The 21,339-nt window shown below is 34.5% G+C and overlaps 1 protein-coding gene across 1 annotated transcript in view; it reads right to left on the bottom strand.

The window, feature by feature from the left end:
* The window catches only part of UBA6 (ubiquitin like modifier activating enzyme 6), an 82,091-nt gene that overhangs the window by 7,818 nt on the left and 52,934 nt on the right, over positions 1 to 21,339 (bottom strand). Inside the window, exons 18-28 of the mRNA XM_061145861.1 lie at positions 16,655 to 16,732; positions 15,141 to 15,322; positions 13,451 to 13,556; positions 11,269 to 11,358; positions 11,079 to 11,159; positions 9,937 to 10,065; positions 7,728 to 7,779; positions 7,584 to 7,647; positions 6,547 to 6,616; positions 5,155 to 5,226; positions 1,360 to 1,477 (exon numbers count right to left, since the gene is read on the bottom strand). Coding sequence (XP_061001844.1) covers positions 1,360 to 1,477; positions 5,155 to 5,226; positions 6,547 to 6,616; positions 7,584 to 7,647; positions 7,728 to 7,779; positions 9,937 to 10,065; positions 11,079 to 11,159; positions 11,269 to 11,358; positions 13,451 to 13,556; positions 15,141 to 15,322; positions 16,655 to 16,732 — 1,042 coding nt within the window. The remainder of the gene's footprint in view (positions 1 to 1,359; positions 1,478 to 5,154; positions 5,227 to 6,546; positions 6,617 to 7,583; positions 7,648 to 7,727; positions 7,780 to 9,936; positions 10,066 to 11,078; positions 11,160 to 11,268; positions 11,359 to 13,450; positions 13,557 to 15,140; positions 15,323 to 16,654; positions 16,733 to 21,339) is intronic.

Genomic DNA, 21,339 nt, shown 5'->3' with positions numbered 1-21,339 from the left:
ATGTACATTTACTATTAAACAGTTTACAATAAAAAAGTCAACACTGGGTACTGTTCAAAAATTAATTCCCTAAGTACTACTCTGAAATATTTTACCTCTGATAACTAAGAATAGAGTCAACCGGTCAAATAAAAATAAGTATTTTGGAGGAAGTTTTTTAGATTAATTTGTGGTTCCCCAAATCATTCTGCAGACAGGTGTAGCTTGATCTGTGATGAAATGAAAAAGTAAGAAATGGTAGTAAGTTTTTTCTAGAATTCTATTAACTTAGGATATCAACTGTTTACTTGCAAAATAAATAGTTGGCTATAAATCACACAGTTGTGTCCGACTCTTTGCGACCCCATGAACTGTAGCTCGCAGACTCTGTCCATGGGATTCTTCAGGCAAGAACACTGGAGTGGGTTGCCATTCTCTTCTCCAGGGTAACTTCCCAACACAGGGATTGAACCTGGGTCTCCCGCATTGCAGGGAGATTCTTTTACTGTCTGAGCCCACCAGGGATGCCCTAAATAGTTGGCTAATCTAGGCTTTTTTCTTGAATTTTACTGGTCTTTATGTAAAATCCCCAAAGTTTGGAAACTGCTGATGTATGTAGTTAAAGGATGCTGAGGAGGTCTCAAAACATAAGCTAGTACAGATCTGTTTTTCAGTAATTAAAAGTTCAGTTTCCTATATTTAAGATCATTTAGTAAGGGTGCATAAAGGTCAGATTTATACTACCTGTGTATAATTATGGAGGCCAAGAAGAAATTGGTCTATAATTTTTTTATCCTAAAGTGATTTAACTGGGTCTCAGGTTTAGTCCGGCTTCTCTGGTATCTCAGCTGGTAAAGCATCTGCCTGCAATGCAGGAGAGCTGGGTCCGATACCTGGGTTAGGACATCCCCTGCAGGAGGGCATGGCAACCCACTCCAGTATTCTTGCCTGGAGAATCCCCATGGACAGAAGAGCATGGCGGGCTGCAGTCCATGGAGATGCAAAGAGCTGGACATGACTGAGCAACTAAGCATGCACGCGCACACGCAGGGTTAGTCTCCACAAGGACTCCATTTTTCATTCATTCTGCTAGCGCTAAGTTATAAAGCAAGGACGTAACAGAATCTCAAGGATTAAAAGAATCAGAACAACAAAAACAAAGCAGACTTACATATCAGCCTTGAAGGGTAAGGAAATGGTGGAGAAAACTGGCGAATTCAGTTCTAGTTCAAGATGAATAGTGACTTTCATATGATCATGAAATCAAGTAATATCATTATTATTACTGTTACTGTTTAATTTCACAACCTTCTGAGTGTAGAGTTTAGTGAAAATAAAATATTTTTAGCTCAAAATATTTTTATAACAATTTCCCCTTACTTGTGGTAGCTTCATTAGATGAAATAGCCTTTTCTAGTTGGAAAACAGCATTCCTCTCATCTTCACTGCTCACAGGAACATGGTCTGGTTTCCTCGCAGTTTCATCTGTTTGAACAACCTTGGAATACATGTATATGTATTCATTAATGATATCACCTCTTACACAGAAGCTTAATTAACATATCTGCTTTTATCAAAGAAGTCATAAAGAAGAAACATTCTATCTAGTTTAATTAGATTATTAACCACTATGGTCCAAAGTATTTTATACCTTATATTGGTAAATAATATTATATTATTTACATATTTATTATCTACTGCCTCACACTGACACATAAACTGTATGAGAACAGGAGTTTTTATCTGAGAGAATCTCAATATATCTAAAATAAACCTGCCTAAGTTAGATACTTACTGAGTACTTTATAAGATCTGAGTTCATACAAATTTCTTTTAAAATTCCACACTAGAATAAAGTTAATATTAATCAATAGCTTGCAATTCTGAAAAATCAACTTCAAACCAAATTATGTATCTCTAACGAGTGCAAAGTTCTTTTGTGTCTCAAAGAAATTGAAGAAATCCACAAACCATATAATATGGGCACAAAAAATATTTATTGAATGCTGACAAGAAGTTCTATCCCAAAGAATATGAGTTCCTTCTAGCTGCATGCTTAGGACAGCACATAAAAGTAATCTATCTTTAAGAAATTACTTATTAAAAACAAGGTCAGAGAAGTTTAGATCAGATCAGTTCAGTTCAGTCGCTCAGTCATGTCCGACTCTTTATGATCCCATAGACTGCAGCACACCAGGCCTCCCTATCCATCACCAGCTCCCAGAGCCTACTTAAACCCATGTCCATCAAGTTCATGATGCCACCCAACCATCTCATCCTCTGTCATCCCCTTCTCCTCCTGCCTTCAATCTTTCCCAGCATTAGGGTCTTTTCTAATGAGTCAGTTCTCCACATCAGGTGGCCGAAGTACTGGAGTTTCAGCCTCAGCATCAGTCCTTCCAATGAATATTTGGGACTGATTTCCTTTAGGATTGACTGGTTGGATCTCCCTGCAGTCCAAACGGCTCTCAATAGTCTTCTCCAACACCAAAGTTCAAAAGCTTCAAGTCTTCGGCCCTCAGCTTTCTTTACAGTCCAACTCTCACATTCATACATGAGTACTGGAAAAACCATAGCTTGATTAGACGGACCTCTGTTGGCAAAGTAATGTCTCTGCTTTTTAATATGCTGTCTAGGTTGGCCATAACTTTTCTTCCAAGAAGCAAGTGTCTTTTAATTTCATGGCTGTAGTCACCATCTGCAGTGATTTTGGAGCCCCCCAAAATAAAGTCTGTCACTGTTTCCATTGTTTCCCCATCTACTTGCCATGAAGTGATGGGACCTGGTGCCATGATCTCAGATTTCTGAATATTGAGCTTTAAGCCAACTTTTTTCACTCTTTTCTTTCATCAAGTGGCTCTTTAGTTCTTCACTTTCTGCCATAAGGGTGGTGTCATCTGCATGTCTGAGGTTATGATATTTCTCCCGGCAATCTTGATTCCAGCTTGTGCTTTTCCAGCCCAGTATTTTCCATGATGTACTCTGCATATAAGTTAAATAAGCAGGGTGACAATATACAGCCTTGATGTACCCCTTTCCTGATTTGGAACCAGTCTGTTGTTCCATGTCTAGTTCTAACTGTTGCTTCTTGACCTGCATACAGATTCCTCAGGAGGCAGGTCAGGTGGTCTGGTATTCCCATCTCTCTAAGATTTTTCCACAGTTTGTTGTGATCCACACAGTCAAAGGCTTTGGTGTAGTCAATAAAACAAAAGTAGATGTTTTTCTGGAACTCTCTTGCTTTTTCGATGATCTAGCAGATATTGGTAATTTGATATTCTCAAACCAAGAAACTAGTTACATCATTATTAAAATACTACTTCTTTTTTAAAAAGACACATCCCACATTTTCCATATTAAATATTATAAGTATTTGAGAAATATTAAGGAGTCAAGGAAGCAGTAATTTTTATTTGCTAGAATGTGCAGTTGATATTTTTGGCTGTAGCATCTGTTAACTAGGAGTGCCAGACCCTGAAGCTTTGGGGAAGCTGCTTCAAGGAGGTTTAAGCTAATAAGTCCTGTTAAAATTGTGACTTAATTGCTCAGGATGATATATTACCCCTAAACTTCAATACAGAAAGAAGCAATTCAAGCTAGAAAACACTGAAGAGAGCAGTAAAGACCTGCAAAGTTATTGATGCATATTTCCTTGGCGACTGTCTAGCAGTTTTGTCCATTAGAAACATGGGCTAGGAATTTTTATAAAGGAATTTTGTTTATCCTTTCTGTACCTTTGTGACACAAGTCACTAATATTTCATTCAGAAAGTCCATTTACTTGTACAAAATGAACTACCTACAAGTTTCCTTTTCTCTAAAATAAAAATGCAGAGTGGAAGACTGCAAAACCATTTCCTACTTGAATTTTGCATGGAGGCATCATCACTCCACACTTTCCAGTATAGTTAAAGGATAAGGGGGAACACAAGGGTTCTGTTTATTGTTAAGGGTTTACTGTTTATTGTTACTGTTAAGGGTTTTGTGGTTTATTTATTTTTAGAGTGCATACAAAAAGGGATATGATGAACTGAAAAAAATATTTAGTATTTGAAACTTTCCTATTTACCCTGCGTAAATTTCATGTTCCACCTTTATTAATACTCCCTGTCTCTCTCTCCTTCCAACATATTTGCCCGGCAAAATTCCAACCCTTGTTAAAATCCTATTCCCAGCTATTCTACAAGAGCATCCAAGCAGCTAAACTGCCTTTTCTCCAGACTCATTTGGTGGAATACATTATTGGATTTAACATTAAGTGGATCCTAAGCATTGTCTCAAAATTATACATTTTTTAATTTCTCACTTAGCCCATGGCAACTATTCATATCTTTCTTTTTTTGCTCTGCTCAAGCATCCTCTATCTTTTCCCCATCACTCAGAGCTATTAATCTTGTTTATTTTCTTCAACTAAGAAAACAACAATCCTTTTTCCCCCCTCTCATACTCAAAGCAATTCCTTATAAATCCTGTCAGGGCTACAGCAAAATATACACAGAATTCAACCTCTTAAAACTTCCCTTACTTCATTCAAATCACTGTCATCTCTTGCCTATAATATCCTAATAGCTTATTTTGCTTTCTCTCTCATGTCCCATATAATCCTTCTTAACAAAACTGCCAAGGTCCTCCTTTTAAATATGTCAGATTGTACTCTGTGTTTTAAATGTTCAATTGGCTTATTGCATAATAAAACATCATAACCCTCACTATCTCTCCAATCTCACTGTCTACCACTCTTCTCTTGCATAGTCTCCTCGAGAAAAATTCCAGCCTTCAACGTCTTTCAAGGCCTTTCTCTCCTTTTCTTGCTCTGCTGTTTGCACTGCTTTTCCACCAGATACTAGCATGGCTCACTCCTCATTTCCTTCAGGCTTCTGTTCAGACATAACCATATCAGAGAAGCTGTCTTCTTTTAGCTCACATAAAATGACACCAGCTCCATCACCTTTGTTTCCCTGCTTTGCCTTTTCTTACTAGCTCTTCTGCCCATAATGCAATATTACATAATTATTGGCACTTAAAAAAAAAAATAGTCTGTCTTTGGTCCCTTAGAATATAACTCCTACAAGAACAAGAATTTTGTTCATTATGGGCTTTTCCAGGTTTAGAATGAAACTTGACACAAGAAGTAGTTCAATGATTATTTGCTGAATGAATGAACTTGTACACATACCTTGTCGGACGGTTTGAATTCCTGAATCTTTACTTCAGAAAGAATATTCAACAGGGTATCTGCTGATAAGTCCTGATTTTAAAACAGTAATTTTTATCAGCATATTCTTAAAATTCTGAATTCTAAAGCTAAAACAACCAAAAATGGTACTTTAACATGCTAAAATATTTGAGTAATTTATAACCGTTTAGACCACATCTGTTTGTTTGTGACATTTACTTTTATTTCTATAGACATATCATCCATAAAGGCTGGGAGGTGGGGTGGTGCATGTAAAAAGGTACTTAATAGTCAACGTATTAGTTGACTGAAATCTTAGTCTTTCCACAAATTCTTAAAAAGTTAGTTTTAGGACTGCTTTTGAGTATCACACAGAGTGCCCTGAGATCAGGAACTATCTCTTCAATGTTTTAAAAAGTTCCCTGCAGAAAGTTTTACTCAATATACACTGACTCAATAATAAATGAATAAATAAATAAATGGAATTCATATCCTCAGAAGCTGGAAAATATTTACATGGTTCAAGATAAACTTAGATGAATTTAAAGCTATATATGTTTTCATTATTAAGAATCTGCTTAGGAAAAACTGAGACATAGTGCTTTTGAGGTCACCTACAACTCATCACAAATTCACTTTTTTCACAAGAAGAATAACTAACTGGATACAATTATCTTTACCAGACATTTATGGTATATTTTACTGTGTTTTAACCCCAAAAGGGATTAATCTACATTTTTATGTAGATTCAAAAGAGCCAGTGCTAGTTATGAAACTGGCTGATGTTCTCCCATTCAGCCTAATACCTAAAAGCATAACAATTTATTTAGCTCTATTACGCATTTGAGGATTAAGATTCACTAATGCAGGCCTCCCTTTCAAATAAAACTGCATTAGATCCTTTATATATTAGTCAATGTCTAAGAAAAAATGTATAAATGATAAAAGTTAAGAAATGTTATGGGAGATATGGGAGAGCATTTTCAGATCTCCTGAGATGCACATAGGTTAATTTCACAAAATAAGCCAAACAAATGTTAATAAAAAGAACCACTAAGGAATATTTAAAATTTGTTATGATAAGGTCACTTTGGGTTTTCAAAGTAATTATAATAGTTAAAGTTTGTCGGTCATGAACATTTTAAAAATAGTTAAGAATTCTTTCACAAATATTTGTTTCACTACTTAAATTCAAAAAGAAAAATTAAACTTTCTTCCACTTAATAATGCTGCAATGAGGTGTTTAGCTTCTGCTATATTAGAAAGGGCAACACGACAACAAAATTAAAAGTTTATATTAAAGAATGATTCTTATAAAACATGTTCTGATGATGCTAGGTCTTCTAATTCTAATTATTTCTATCACTTATTAGGGTTTGAAGAATATCTTACCTCTTCTGTAAATGGAATGCAATAGATTGCAGCATATAATTTTGCAGCATTTAGAAGAAAACTGAAGTGCCTTTTGAAATTAAAAAAATAAAGTGTGAGTGTACAATTTCAAAGATGTTTAATTCATCAGAAACTATAACCTTTAAAATGTTGAAGATAAGTAATGTTCAGGATTATGTTTTTTTTTTTAATTAAGCAATGAAATTCTGGTCTAGACCAAGGCATTGCCAAAACTATAAAAAAGAAAACATCAGATGTTTCTTTTCATAAGCACTATTATTCAGGTAGTGATCAAGACTACTCTGGGGAGAGAAGTAGCCAGAAGTAGAAAATTAAAGTATTGAAAGAAAATTCATTTTAATTCATAAGAAAATATTGCAAATTTGGCTTTAAAAGGTGTATAATAAGATCAAACTAAGCAAATGAGTGTGTTTAAAAACAAAAAAGGCAAGTTTTACAGAAGCAGCAGTCAGGGTAAGGTGACTAGAATAAGCACCAGAGGATAAAAACAAAGCACAGAGTTCCTTGTTGAAAGTGCTTAATTAAGCTAAGTGCTCGATTAAAACGTGCACATAAGTGAATGTGTGTGTTTATAATACAGGTAGGATATACAGGTATTTACTCAAAGATCAACTCCTTTGAAAATTAATCTGAGAATATTTAGGGAGTTATTTAGTAGTAATCATTCTCCCCCATATAACCAAAGTTTCTTATATACTGAGTTCATTAAATAGGAGAACATTTGTTTTCATTTTACATTTTTTATGAATAAAGTCAAAGAGATGACACTTTGGTTGCACTTTAGAATAGATAAAACTAATGAGGTTATTTACCATGTAAATAAACAGATTCATCTATGTGGGGAGAGAAGAACTGTGGCTGGCTTTCTTGGTCAAAATGCTATGTTAATTCTTAGATTAAGATGGATGCAATATTTTAACACTAAAATGTTTGAAGTTTTTACCCTGCAATGTAAACCTAAACGGTTAAGAGGTTTACAATGAAGGATGTGTATAAAACTGGATATATATACTTACAAAGGTTCGTTTAGATCAAATTTTAATGGAGAGGGGGGTCTCTTTGGTGACTGCCAAAACAAACCTAACAAAATAAAAGAATACATTATTTTCAATTTCAGCAGTCAATAATAAACTGCATTAAACTTTCTTCTCAATACTTACTGCCATCTTTTAATTGTGTGTCCAGAGGGAAACAGTGAAGCAGCTGAAGAGCCTAAAGAAAAAAACTGAATTAAAAACAATCACTACTCATTATTAACTGAAGTAAAAAAAAGACAAACAAAAAACATAAAAAGATATACAGAGAATGTCTCCCCATCACCCTGTACATTATCTGTCCATTCTCCTGTCACTGACCCCGACCGTCACTTGGAATAACCTCTAGCTATTTTTTTATCATCATTTACATATATTTTTTTTACATCTATGGCAAACATGAATAAAGATTATTTTATCCCTTTTACATAGATGGTGGCATACTTTAGATCTCATTCTGTCTCTTTTGGAGAAGGAAATGCGAATCCACTCCAGTATTCTCGCCTGGAGAATCCCATGGACAGAGGAGCCTGCTGGGCTACAGTCCATAGGAGTCAGACATGACTGAGCAACTAAACAGCAAACTGCTCCTTTTGAAGAGCTAATTCTTAAACAAACAAACAAAAAAATCCAGTAAAAATACACTGCATTTTTTATTTTGAAATGATATGATGTTTGAGATTTGCTTCAAAACCATCCAGGGGGAGGGTATACTAGGTGGGATATACATGAAACAGGATTTCTATGAGTTCTGTGATTCTGTGCATGCATGCCCAGTCATGTCTGACTCTTTACGACCCCATGGACTGTAGCCTGCCAAGCTCCTCTGTTCATGGGATTTTCCAGGCAAGAATACTAGAGTGGGTTGCCATTTCTCCCTCCAGGGGATCTTCCCAACCCAGGGATAGAACTCACATCTCCTGAGTCTCTTGCATTGGTAGGCAGATTCTCTACCACTGAGCCACCTGGGGTTCTATGAGATGGTAATTGTTAAACCTGGGTGACAAATATATGAGGAGTACATGGGAGATTCATTACAAGCTACTCTCTCTATTATTTCTGTGGCTGAATTTTTCCATAATAAAAAAACTTAAAAAAACCCACAGACAATAAGGATGAAAAAAAAAAGAGTTCTTTAGATTTTGAAACATGAGGTCACTGAGTCATGGTAAGAATAATTTCAATGGATGTGGGGAAAGAAGACACATATTGGATAGAGGTATGGCAAGTGAGTATAGACCACTTTTCCAATAAGCAGAGCAAAAAAAGGAAGTGAAAGCAGGGTTAAGTATAATTTAAAAAGTTTTAAAACAGATGAACTTATTTTACATTTCAATAGGTAAGAGCCTAAAAAGAGGGAGAGATAAAAGACAATGATGGACACATTTCAGGAACTGTATGTAACTGGAGAAAGAATAACATCTAACATTTCACTAAATATTTATGGGCATTTACTTATGGGCCAGGTTCTATGCTAAATACTTTGCATGTATTAACTCACTTAATCCTCACCACTACACTATGAGTCAGGTACCAATTTATTACCCCCATTTTGCAATGAGGAAACAGATAAAATGTGATTATTAGATTTAGATGGAGAAGGCAAAATTTCTGATGTAATCTTTATTCTCTTGGTCTCTTGTTTTAATGTGAACAAAAAACTTCTTTTAAGACTGATTAAATTTATTCCTTCTCTAGAAGGAAATCTGTATTTTAAAACCCATTTTGTACACAAAAAGCCAAGAATTACTTAAATGCACAACTGACAAGCTAACGAGGAGAGTTTAAACACATTCTACCTAGTGACTCAGATGGTAAAGAATCTGCCTGCAATGCAGGAGACCAGGGTTTGATCCTTGGGCTGGGAAGGTCTCCTGGAGAAGGGAATGGTACCCACTCCAGCATTCCTGCCTGGAGAATTCCATGGACAGAGGAATCTGGTAGCTACAGTCCATGGAATTACAAAGAGCTGGAACGACTTAGTGACTAACACTCTCACACTTGAATCAGTGACATTCAGCAAGAAATCGGTTGTGTCCATCATTTGTTCTCAGTTAACCTATTCATTTCTGGGAGGTGGGAGGGGGGTTCAGGATGGGGAACACATGTAAATTCATGGCTGACTCATGTCAATGTATGGCAAGAACCACTACAATATTGTAAAGGAATTAGACTGCAACTAATAAAAATAATTGGGGAAAAAAGAAAACCTTATTCATTTTTGAAAAGGTTCCCAAAACAAAGAGTAGACGTTTCAGGTCAATTAAATGAATGTCATAGCAATTAAATGAGCCAAGTTTAGACTTTTTCTAAATGTTTTACAGTATATACATACCTTATGGTTAAAATATTTTTCAAACTTTAATCTTGCTAATTCTACACACTGGGACCAATTTCTAGGTCTTCTGCTAAGTAACTTAATCACTTGAAAACAGCCTTCTAAACTGTGTCCAGTTTGTATCTTCTAGAATGAGGAAAAAACAAAACAAACACATGCCCAATTAATCACACAAATATACACATGCATTTCCCAGGAATTGTTAGCCAACTTTTGAAGTGCTAGTTCATGTGCCTTAATTCATTATTTTCATATCAAGCTCCCTGTCTCTGTCTTTCTCCTTTCCCTCTTTCTTTTCTTTTTTGGATGGGGAATGGGAAAAGACTGCATGTAAAATTTTAACTCTCTAATTGTTTCTTATCTCACAAGTCATCCTCATGTCTTGTTAGCTGTAAGTTAATACTATAAATGTACTTATTATAAGAAGGGCTATGAATAATATTTTACACTAAAAAGTTGGTCTTTTTAGTGCAGAATTGAAGGAAAGAAGAAAGCAGCTTTGAAGCTATCCTCACCATGAGACTAATAAAATCTGAAACCTCAGCCTATTTCTGAAATTTTCACTAGAACTTACCTCAGTTTTTTCCAAAGAGCTTAACAATCTTGTTTTATTATTTGTAGCTGTCTCATCATTATCATCACACCCTGTTAGGCTGAACCATATGAACTCCTGTTCTGTGAGTCAAACATGGTAAAATATTGGCAATTCCATATAGTTTGACCAAACTAAAAAAAGAAGGGTTATTTGTGACCTGCTAACTTCAGGATTCCTCAAATACTTCCTTACTATGTAAATAATAATGCATAGTCTCTGTTTAAGAATGTAAAATAAATTATTTATAGGCAACTTGAAAGTAAGATTATAAAAAAAAAGAGAAAGTAAGATTAAAATGACAAAATGTTGGGGTTAGCAGATACAAACTATTATATACAGAATGGATAAACAACAAGGTCCTACTGTACAAAACAGGGAACTACATTCAATACCCTGTGATAAACCATAATGGAAAAGAATATGAAAAGGAATGTGTGTGTGTTTATTTGTATATATATAAAATTGAAGCATCTTACTATACTGCAGAAATTAACACTATACTGTAAATTAACTATACTTCAAAATAAAGTGCATTGATTTTTACCTGTAAGACTTCTTCTGCAGATGGATACGTTTGCCAAAATTTGTTAAACAATGAAGGCTTGTAGGAAAAGGAACTTTCAAACTATAACAGAAAAGAGGAAAAAAATATTATAAATAGGAGTCTGTTTAAAAGTTAGAAATACCATCTTTTCTATTTCAGAGAAAAATTTCTTATACAGTATCTTTATTACCTTATCTCTTGCCCATTGTATAGTGTGTTCAATAGCAGCTGGGAAGGATTTTAGGGTACAAAATGGTATTTCTTCTTCTGGGGGATCCCGCTAATTTATAAAATATGACAACAGTTAGCAGCAATGACAATTTTTAATGGATTAAATTTACTTCAGTGTTTTAAGACCATTAAGAAATAAAATTCAAAAATGAAATAAATCCAACTTTAAAAAAATCTTTTTCCTAGGCATTAAAGGGAAATGCTGATTCTTCTGACACTCAACAGACTTGTTTATATGGCAAGGTAACAATAAACTCCTCTGGTATCATGTAGTACCATAACAGACTACCATATATAATTATTTTTCTCAAAGCATTGAGGTGACATTTAAAAATTTATAACATTATTTATTTTGAAAAGTAATTAGAGAATTCCTAATACAGTGCTCAGCATACCATGAGTTTCTTTCTCCAAGGAGAAATAATATTTGCAAACAGGAATCATGTACTCTTGATGCTTGGTATGGTCTCTTACAGAAAGCATGTATTAAATAAATGACAGATGTCTTTGTTGTGTCTTGTGAAAATGAAGAAATCCACATTTATTACAGGGTACTTTTGTATGTTTAGTCTTATTGGCTTACCCAATCTAAAACAACTCACTTTGTCTCTTTTTACTTAGAGAATTTTTTTTTAATTGTAAAGATTTGTGCTGATTATTTTTTCTTTAATTTTTTATTTCATGGCTGTGCTGGATCCAGCATGCAGGCTTTTTCTACTTGTAGCAGGAGGGGGCCCCTCTCTAGTTGCTCTGTGCAGGCTTCTCACTGAGGAGGCTTCTCTTGTTGCATAGCACAGGCTCTAGGGCACACGGGCTTCAGTAGTAGCAGAGTACAGGTTCAGTAGCTGTGGCTCGTGGGCTCTAGAGAACGGGCTCAGTAGTTGTGGCACACAGGCTCTAATGCCCCATGGCATGTGGAATCTTCCCAGACCAGAGATCAAACCCATGTTCCCTGCCCTGGCAGATGGGCTGTTAACCACTGGACCACCAGGGAAGTCCTTACTTAGAGATTGGTATTTTACTTTGTTGATCTATAAAATATCAAGAAATATTTTATAAGTCAAGAGGAAAGTCAGAAGGAACATTTAATTCTAGTTTTCCTGAATATGAAGTCACAGTCGAAATACAGGAGAAGGTTTGGGAAAGATGTGGTAGTATGAGAGAATCAGGACTTTCAGAAATTTGCAACATCCCCTATTTTGAAATTCTTCCAGAATGACCCTGGCATATCATGATTTTCTCCATCTAATTTACTTCAAATCAAACTTATCAACTTTGTCTCTATTCATGTCTTTACCATATAAACTTCTGATTTTATGAGAGGGGAAAACAAATTTTATTAAAATTTAAAAATTTTAATAAACCATATTGTATCCATTAAATAAAGGGAATGTTGATGCTTATAAAATAATATTCTTTCAATTTTACAAATAGGGCTGACCTTTTTAAAATTCTTTTTAAAGCCCACAATTATTTCCTAGACTAGTGATTTTTAAATTTAGTAGTATCTCAATATCATTTGTAGAGGTTAAAAAAAAAGTTACATCTATATCATTTATATAAAATATACAGCATAATGACTTGGTTCCTCATATGGAGAAACTGAGTCTTCAGTAAGATTTTGGGTGGGTCACTAAGGTTGTTAGAAACTAATCAAGCAGCAATAAGAAACAGTAAACTCATAAGAATAATATTCCAGAAAGACCAGAAACAAAATTCTGATTATTAAAAAAAATACATTTAGGGCTTCCAGGTGGCTCAGTGGTCAAGAACCCGCCTCCCAATGCAGGAGACACAGGTTCAATCCCTGGGCCAGGAAGATCACCTGCAGTAGGAAATGGCAACTCACTCCAGTATTCTTGCCTGGGAAATCAGATGGAGAGAGGAGCCTGGTGGGCTACAGTCCATGGGGTAAGTAATAGAGTCAGACATGACTTAGCAAATAAAATAACATCAAGAAAGTAAGTTTAACTACATTTTTTAAAATGTCTATGCATATATGCACAAACATCATTGGCAGATCAAAATCAGAACAGATTAGGGATGCTTAACCAAATGTGCTGACTGATAAAGAGAAATTATGAGATAGAAAAGTGATGAGACATAAAGAGACATTTACTTAGAAAAACTGGTTCGCTTACATGACTATTGTAGGATTCGGTTAAATGAGGTACAATGACTTCGGTGTGTCCCTTGGTGCCCATGGTCCCAGAATCTAAGAGGGGCCGCAGATTCGCTAAGCATCGGCTACGCGAAAAGAAGGTAGGTAACAAACACAGAAGTTAGTTAAGCAGTGGACATTCTACCAATGTTTACTGACCATTATACATGCGGATCACTTCTTGGATATAATATTTTAGGAAACAGATACATTTCCACCAAAACCCATTTATTATTTCCATCAGCTTCCTCCCATAAACTTTGTTGCTCAGTGTAGCAACTTTTGCCTCTACCTTCTGTTACCAAAATTTAGTAGTTTAGAAGAAGATATATTGTATTTATCTTGTCCTAAAATGCCTACAAAATTGTGCTCTTATTTTTTTTCTTCTGGGTTAACTCTTAATTAATGTATTACTCTTTCTTCTCTTGCTTTTTATTTCTTCTTTGGTTATTTTCTGTATTTTTTGACTCTCTCTCTATAACTATAAAACTCTCTCTATATATCTACCTTACTATGGGCTTCCCTGGTGGCTCAGTGGTAAAGAATCTGCCTGCAATGCAAGAGCCAAAGGTTCTATTCCTGAGTCAGGAAGATCCCCTAGAGAAGGGCATGGTAACCCACTCCAGTACTCTTGCCTGGAAAATCCCAGACAGAGGAGCCTGGCAGGCTCCAGTCCGTAGCGTCGCAAAGAGTTGGGACACAAGTGAAGTGACTGAGCACAAACGCACCTTACGATATCTTTTCAACATTTTCTTTACCCCAAACCTTCTTTCTAAAGAGTTACAATACCTATATTCTGTATACTTGCATTTCTTAAAGTTTCTTTTTGTTTTTTGCTGGTCAAGATTACAAACTTTCCACTATACTCTCAACTGGTAAATATTCCTGCTAATAAATCTGCTCTAGCACTCTAACATTAAAGAGTCATATAAACATGTAAGAAAGATTATATAAGGTGTGTATATCACAGTCATTTATTCATCTACTTATTTATAAATATTTACTGAATGACATCATGTATTGGGCACTGAAGATAGTGTGATGGGAAAATAAATAACTGAATAAATGATTTAGTGAGGAAACAAACATTAAATAAATATGCACATCAATAAAAATAAGTGCTATGAAGGAAGAAAACAGTACTGTGAAAGATTATCAGAGAAGGATCTAATTTAGAATTTAGGGGTTAAAGAAAGTCTGTTTCAATAAAGACACTCAGGCTGAAACTAAAAGGATGAGGGGAAAAAAACTAAAGGAAGTGAAGATTAAGTAGGTAGATTTGGGGTTGAGTTTTATAATATACACACAATTTCTTGAGATTGAAGGAGAGTATGTGCAAGTCCCTGAGGTGAAATGTGTTAGATGTTCCCCTGTAAGAACTGAAAGAAAGAAAGTGTAGCTAGAATAAGGAAAGTCAGGGAAAAATAGCAAATTAAGCTGGAGTCATGGGCAGGTGGCAGATACTCTATGAAAAAAATTCAGGTTATTTTAAAGACTTAAAATTTTACCCTATCTATAGCGGAAATCATCAGAAGTTTTGGGTTCAAGAACTATAATAGGAATGTAAAGAATAATCAGAAAATTCAGTAATTGTTCAATAAATAGGTATAAAAAATGAAGTAAAAACAAAACAAAGACAATTTCTATGAACCTGAATTTTAAGAACATACCTGTCTACATATCTCCTGGCTTCCACATTATCTAATGCTGTAATAATTATATCCTGCTTAGTATAGAACTCATCATTGTAAATGGCCTCAGTGGCTGAACATACTTTGTTCAAATGTGCATCTATCTTTAACTGAGGATTTATTTTCAGGGTTGCATCAGCAGCAGTATAGCTTTTAGGCTTCTAAACAACATATAAAAACAGAGGAAATAAATGTTAGCAGGAAAAATAGACCATGATTGAACATATACAATTTAAATATGAAGAATAATGTAATGAGATTGATTGTCATTTTTAGTTTGTGGAAATTATATTCATTGTGGTCATGCTACATTTAATATTGCATATTAGAATAATTCACACATTATTATGAAAAATATAAACCTATATTTTATAGTTATGTGCTTTAGAATTCTTAAAATAGTAGTTACAAGTCCAATTAAATGAACATTTTTCTCTATTAATGAGGTATGAATTCGTTAAGTGCCTACAAAAAGTTGAGAACACATTCAGCAAAATATCAGAAACGTAAGCATTTTCTGCAGAAAATGAGCTCAAAAGTATGGTAATTCAACATTTTGGTACTAAAATCTTTCAAAAAAATTTACCATTTCTGGATGGATATATTTAAGAAATTATTTGTTTCAGTTTTATAAAAGATTACACATTCTTTCCTTAAAGGTTTAATGATCATTTTTAAAATCACTGGTGTCATTTCAAGTGTTACATACAAACTGTAAACATTAGAAGTTTAAAGCAAACAGGCCTTAATAGTTCTTCTATACGTAAAATGCACAAAGTTCAGTGAATGAATATCATGACATAAATCTTAGTTCATTAAAGACCCTGTTACTTAGTTCTTTATATTTGGACAGGTGCGCCATTTGGTTAACTATGCCACTTACACAACTATATGAAAGTATGCTTTACCTTTCTGTTTATGATATTTCTAAGCTTATTTACTAAGATTCTCAATGAGTTGTAAAACAATAAAGTGAAAAAACATTTCTAAAGTCAGAGCAAAGTTACTTGACTGTTTCTTTTCCTGACAAATATTTTGACCTCTATAAAAAAGACAGAAAATAAGCATTGGTTTATAATCAAAATGGATTGTTAAACAATCAAACAAGATCAAAAGAGCAAAAAATTCTCAAAGTTTATCTGTTTTATAAGAAAACTTAAAAAAAAAGAGTGTCAAATCTGTCACCTATAAAAAACTTCAAATTAGGGAACCTGTTTTTATATCCTTAGATGTTTCTAAAGTTAAATACATGATACATCTTGATTATAAAATGACAAAAATATTGCCCATGATTCACAACTCAGATTTTAACATCCAGAATCAACAAAAAAATAATTTTTATATTAAAATAAAATTATGTATTTTCCCTATGTCATTCCCATTATTTGATAATTTGAGAGATTCTAATAAAACAAAGATACTATGCTTGTTCAAGCACCATTTTCTATTTAACACAATAGAGGATTTAAATTTGAATCAGTATAACAACACACCTGTATGTGATGAGGACGAAATAGGAACTGTCTATTCAAGTTGGATTTTTCTATCAAGTCAGGATCTGTTACTGTAACCTAATATCAAAGAAAAAAAAATGCCTGAAATTACATAAGAGATAAGTTTAAATTGACTTCGCTTTCCTCTGAATGACTAACACCCACAAGTTATAAATCATTTTGGCTGGTCAAAGTTATAATAAAAAATACTCAAAACTGGTTACCAATACTAATGTTTTTATACTTACATTTAAAGATGATATTTAGCATAAGAATATGTCAAACAAAATAGCTGAAACCAATCACAGATCCGGATCAAAACTACTTTTTCCTTCATAACAAAATAGAGGCTAAATATCACTATCACATTTTAGAAACACGTAATGGGTTAGTTATAGAAGAGTCAGCTCTTTTTTCTATACATGTTTATTCTCAATCTTGATTGAAAAGAACACTTACATGTTTCAATTTGAAAGGAACTCTTGCTAAAGCAGAGGTATCCAAACTACAGTGCAGGCGGCTGTTTTTGTAAGTAATTTTTACTGGAACACTGTCACACCATTTGTTTAAGTATTGGTTATGGCTGTATTTATACTGGAGTGGCAGAGCTCAGTAGCTATGACAGACTTAACATCCACAACATCCTGGAACAGTTACAGTCTGGTTAAGAAAAAATTTGCATACCTCCATTTGAAAGGATGCAAGATGAAAGTAAACAGAGCGAAGACAATTTAAAAAGTAGTCATAATGCATTTGTCACTTAAGCTAGTACTTGTAGATTTCACTAGAGGCAGTACTTCTCAGAGTGTGTTCGAGCTGTTAGATGTTTACTGGTATTCACAAACACATTTTCTTTTAGCTGCTATTTCCCTGATATACACAGGTTTTTGCTTTCAATAGTTCTACGTTATTACTTGTTAGGTGTTTCCTTGAAATAGGAGGAAAAAAAGCACAGAAAATGTCTTTTAACAGAAAGCTTAACCATAATTAATAATTATATATATAATAATTCTAATTATTGTGATTACTGATTAAAAGGCTTTTTCTGCCATTTCCCCCAACCCCACTTTTTAATCCACCCTGTTTTTTTTTGTTTGTTTGTTTGTTTGTTTTCTACTGAATTGATCAAGTATTCTTGACCTGAACCCTACATTAACCCCTCACAAACTGGTATGGAAGTTAAATCTCTGTTTTTATGCAATGATATTCAAAATTTTAACATGTACATGTAACTTAAGATCTAAAATGAAACTCTCCATTTCCTCTAGAACAATGGAGGATATCTGAACTCTCCCCTTTATCTTCTGTGATATCAAGGAATATTTTACTCATTTTTAATAATCTCATTCCAAAATGTCAACACTTTAATTAAAGGTTTTAAAAATCAATGCTTATCTAAACCTAAGACTGTTGTCAAATGCCTCTACTTACCCTTACTTCACACACTGCCTGTATTAATCCCATAGTTAGTTCATTCACTGAGAACTAGCTAGCAATAATCTTTCATCATTTTACTTGTCAGTTAACTTTATTTCTATCAAAAGACAATTTAGTTGGGTATAGAAATCCAGGTTGATAATCACTTGTACTATGAAGATATGCTTCCCTGTCTTCAGGTGTGTACTTATTGCTGGTTAAGAAGTCTACCAAGTAATCATTTTTTGTAATTGTTTCCATTTCTGCATTTGATCTGTTTGGGATTAATTTAGCTTCTTAATCGGAACACACTTGTCTCTTCAATTCTGGAAACTTCTGTCATTATCCTTACTTTTTCCTTATCTTTACTCTCTCTGGAAATTTTACATTTATGTTAGATTATGCAAATGTATCCTCTTTCATTATAAAGGAAGAAGACTCTCTCTACACTACATTCTAGGTATTTATATTTATCTCTTAGTCATCAGTTCTCACTTCAGCTACATTTGAATTTTAAGTTCACTGACTATACAGAAATTCTTCCTTGGCTTTTGGTAAAAATTGCCTTCCCCCCTCATGTTTTCATTACTCCTTCTATGTCTTTGGTCATTTTTAACTTTACAGTCTGTCTGTTATATTATCAGTAGCACTTCTATTATCTGTATTTCTTGGAGAGCAAATTCTTCCATTTTCACTGGCTGATTCTTTCAGGTGGTGGGCCTCCCTAGCAGCTCAGCTGGTTAAGAATCTGCCTGCAATGCAGGAGACCTGAGTTTGATCCCTGGGTTGGGAAGATCCCCTGGAGAAGGGAAGGCCACCCACTCAGTATTCTTCCCTGGAGAATTCCATGGACTATATAGTCCATGGGTCACAGAGTTGGACATGACTGAGTGACTTTCACTTTTCAGGTGGTACCTTTTTCTAGAGATTTGTCATTTTCCATTGTGGATTGTCTTGAATGGATGTTGATTTTGCTGTATAGTCCTATGTACGCTCAGCGTGTCTATCACCATAATGCAGTTTTGCCCTTGTTTAATCTAGAGGTTTCAACAGCCCCAAATTTGTTATATTCTTTTATCTGCTTGAAATTTTTATATGATAAAATTTTGGACCCATACACCAGCATGGTACATGCTGAGTTGCAATTTCTCACAAATGACTTCCCTTTCTATTAATAGTTAATGTACTAGAACACTTTTGAATTACCACAGCTTTTAGTTCAGTGACTAATTTCCCTCTTGGTTCCTGGAACCACAGGATTTCTCTTTACTTCCTTCTAGTTAAGTCTGGATACACATGTAAATATTTTGTAAAAGAACAATTTATATAGTAAGAATAATTTATATAGTATTTGCAGTAGGTTCAAGACTGCCCCTTTAAAACTTGTTTTGTTACTTGAAGTAAGTTGGTTTATTTACTACAGCTCTTTTCCTGACTTTTTATATGCTGATATGTATTATGAATTTCTAAGGAGTAAAGTAGGTGTTATTCAAACTTAAGCAAACAAAGAATTTTCTTTTCTTTTTTAGAAATATTTTAAAAGTCAGCAGAACTAATAGTGGTTTATGGAAAACAATTTAGGAAATGTTGAGCAAGAATGCTGTGTGGATCACAACAAACTGTGAAAAAATCTTAAAGAGATGGGAATACCAGACCACCTGACCTGCCTCCTGAGAAATCTGCATGCAGATCAAGAAGCAACAGTTAGAACTGGACATGGAACAACAGGCTGGTTACAAATCAAGAAAGTAGTATATCAAGACTGTATACTGTCACCTGCTTGTTTAACTTATATGCAGAGTGTATCACGAGAAACGCTGGGCTGAATGAGATATAACCTGGACTCAAGATTGCCAGGAGAAATATCAGTAACCTCAGATACACAGATGACACCACCCTCATGGCAGAAAGGGAAGAACTAAAGAGCCTCTTGATGAAAGTGAAAGAGGAGAGTGAAAAAGTTGGCTTAAAACTCAACATTCAGAAAACTAAGATCATGGGATCCGGTTCCATCACTTTATGGCAAATAGATGGGGAAACAATGGAAACAGTGACAGACTTAATTGTTTTGGGTTACAAAATCACTGCAGATGGTGACTACAGCCATGAAATTAAAAGATGCTTGCTCCTTGGAAGGAAAGTTATGACCAACCTAGACAGCATATTAAAAAGCAAGAGACATTACTTTGTCAACAAAGGTCCGTCTAGTCAAGGCTATGGTTTTTCCTGTAGTCATGTATGGATGGACTATAAGGAAAGCTGAGCGCAGAAGAATTGATGCTTTTGAACTGTGGAGCTGGAGAAGACTCTTGAGAGTCCTTTGGACTGCAAGGAGATCCAACCAGCCCATACTAAAGGAAATCATTATTCATTGGAATATTCATTGGAAGGACTGATACTGGAGCTGAAACTCCCAATACTTTGGCCACCTGATGCAAAGAACTGACTCATTTGCAAAGACCCTGATGCTGGGAAAGTTTGAAGGTGGGAGGAGAAAGGGATGACAGAGGATGAGATGGTTGGATGGCATCACCGACTTGGTGGACATGAGTTTGAGTCCGCTCTCGGAGTTGGTGATGGCCAGAGAAGCCTGGCAGGCTGTAGTCCATGGGGTTGCAAAGATTCGGACATGACTGACTGACTGAACTGAACTAGCAAGAATAATCTAACTGTAGGAGATCTGCCTATGACTGTAACAGCAAGCTTAGTAAACATGAACTATTCCACAAATTTTAGTCATTTAATTACTATTAAGCATCATGGTAAATCTATGACATCACTACTGCAGTACTACTACATCTTAAAGGCAAGCAGCATCAATGAAATATATTTTTATTTAAATATATGACATGGTTTTCCAATTAACTCACATTTATCATCTTAATTTATATTGTATACCAATGTTTATATTTTCATTCTTCTTTTCATCACCAATTGAAACAATATCTGAGTACTCTGCAACTTTCTAATGTTAACTTCTCTCATCTTAAATATTTATTTAATAAGAAGTAGTATCTAATAAAATAACAATATTAATGTGCTTTTTTATTTGAAAAGCCCATTCATATTTGATCTTCATAATTACGAGGCAATTAGTACAATAACAGTTTCACAGTAAATTAAGAAAGAAAGTGAGGAGCAGAAAACTCAAGTAATTTGCCACAAAGTTACATGAATTGTGAAAAATGGTCAGGGTAGACTCATCCAATTTGTAGCCTAATGTCCTACCCTCAAAAATCAATGCTTTGGATCCAGGCAGTCAAATATGA

The sequence above is a fragment of the Dama dama genome, chromosome 6, assembly GCF_033118175.1.
Source record: "Dama dama isolate Ldn47 chromosome 6, ASM3311817v1, whole genome shotgun sequence".
In the NCBI taxonomy this organism is placed as follows: domain Eukaryota; kingdom Metazoa; phylum Chordata; class Mammalia; order Artiodactyla; family Cervidae; genus Dama; species Dama dama.
This window is presented reverse-complemented; position numbering and strand designations above follow the sequence as displayed.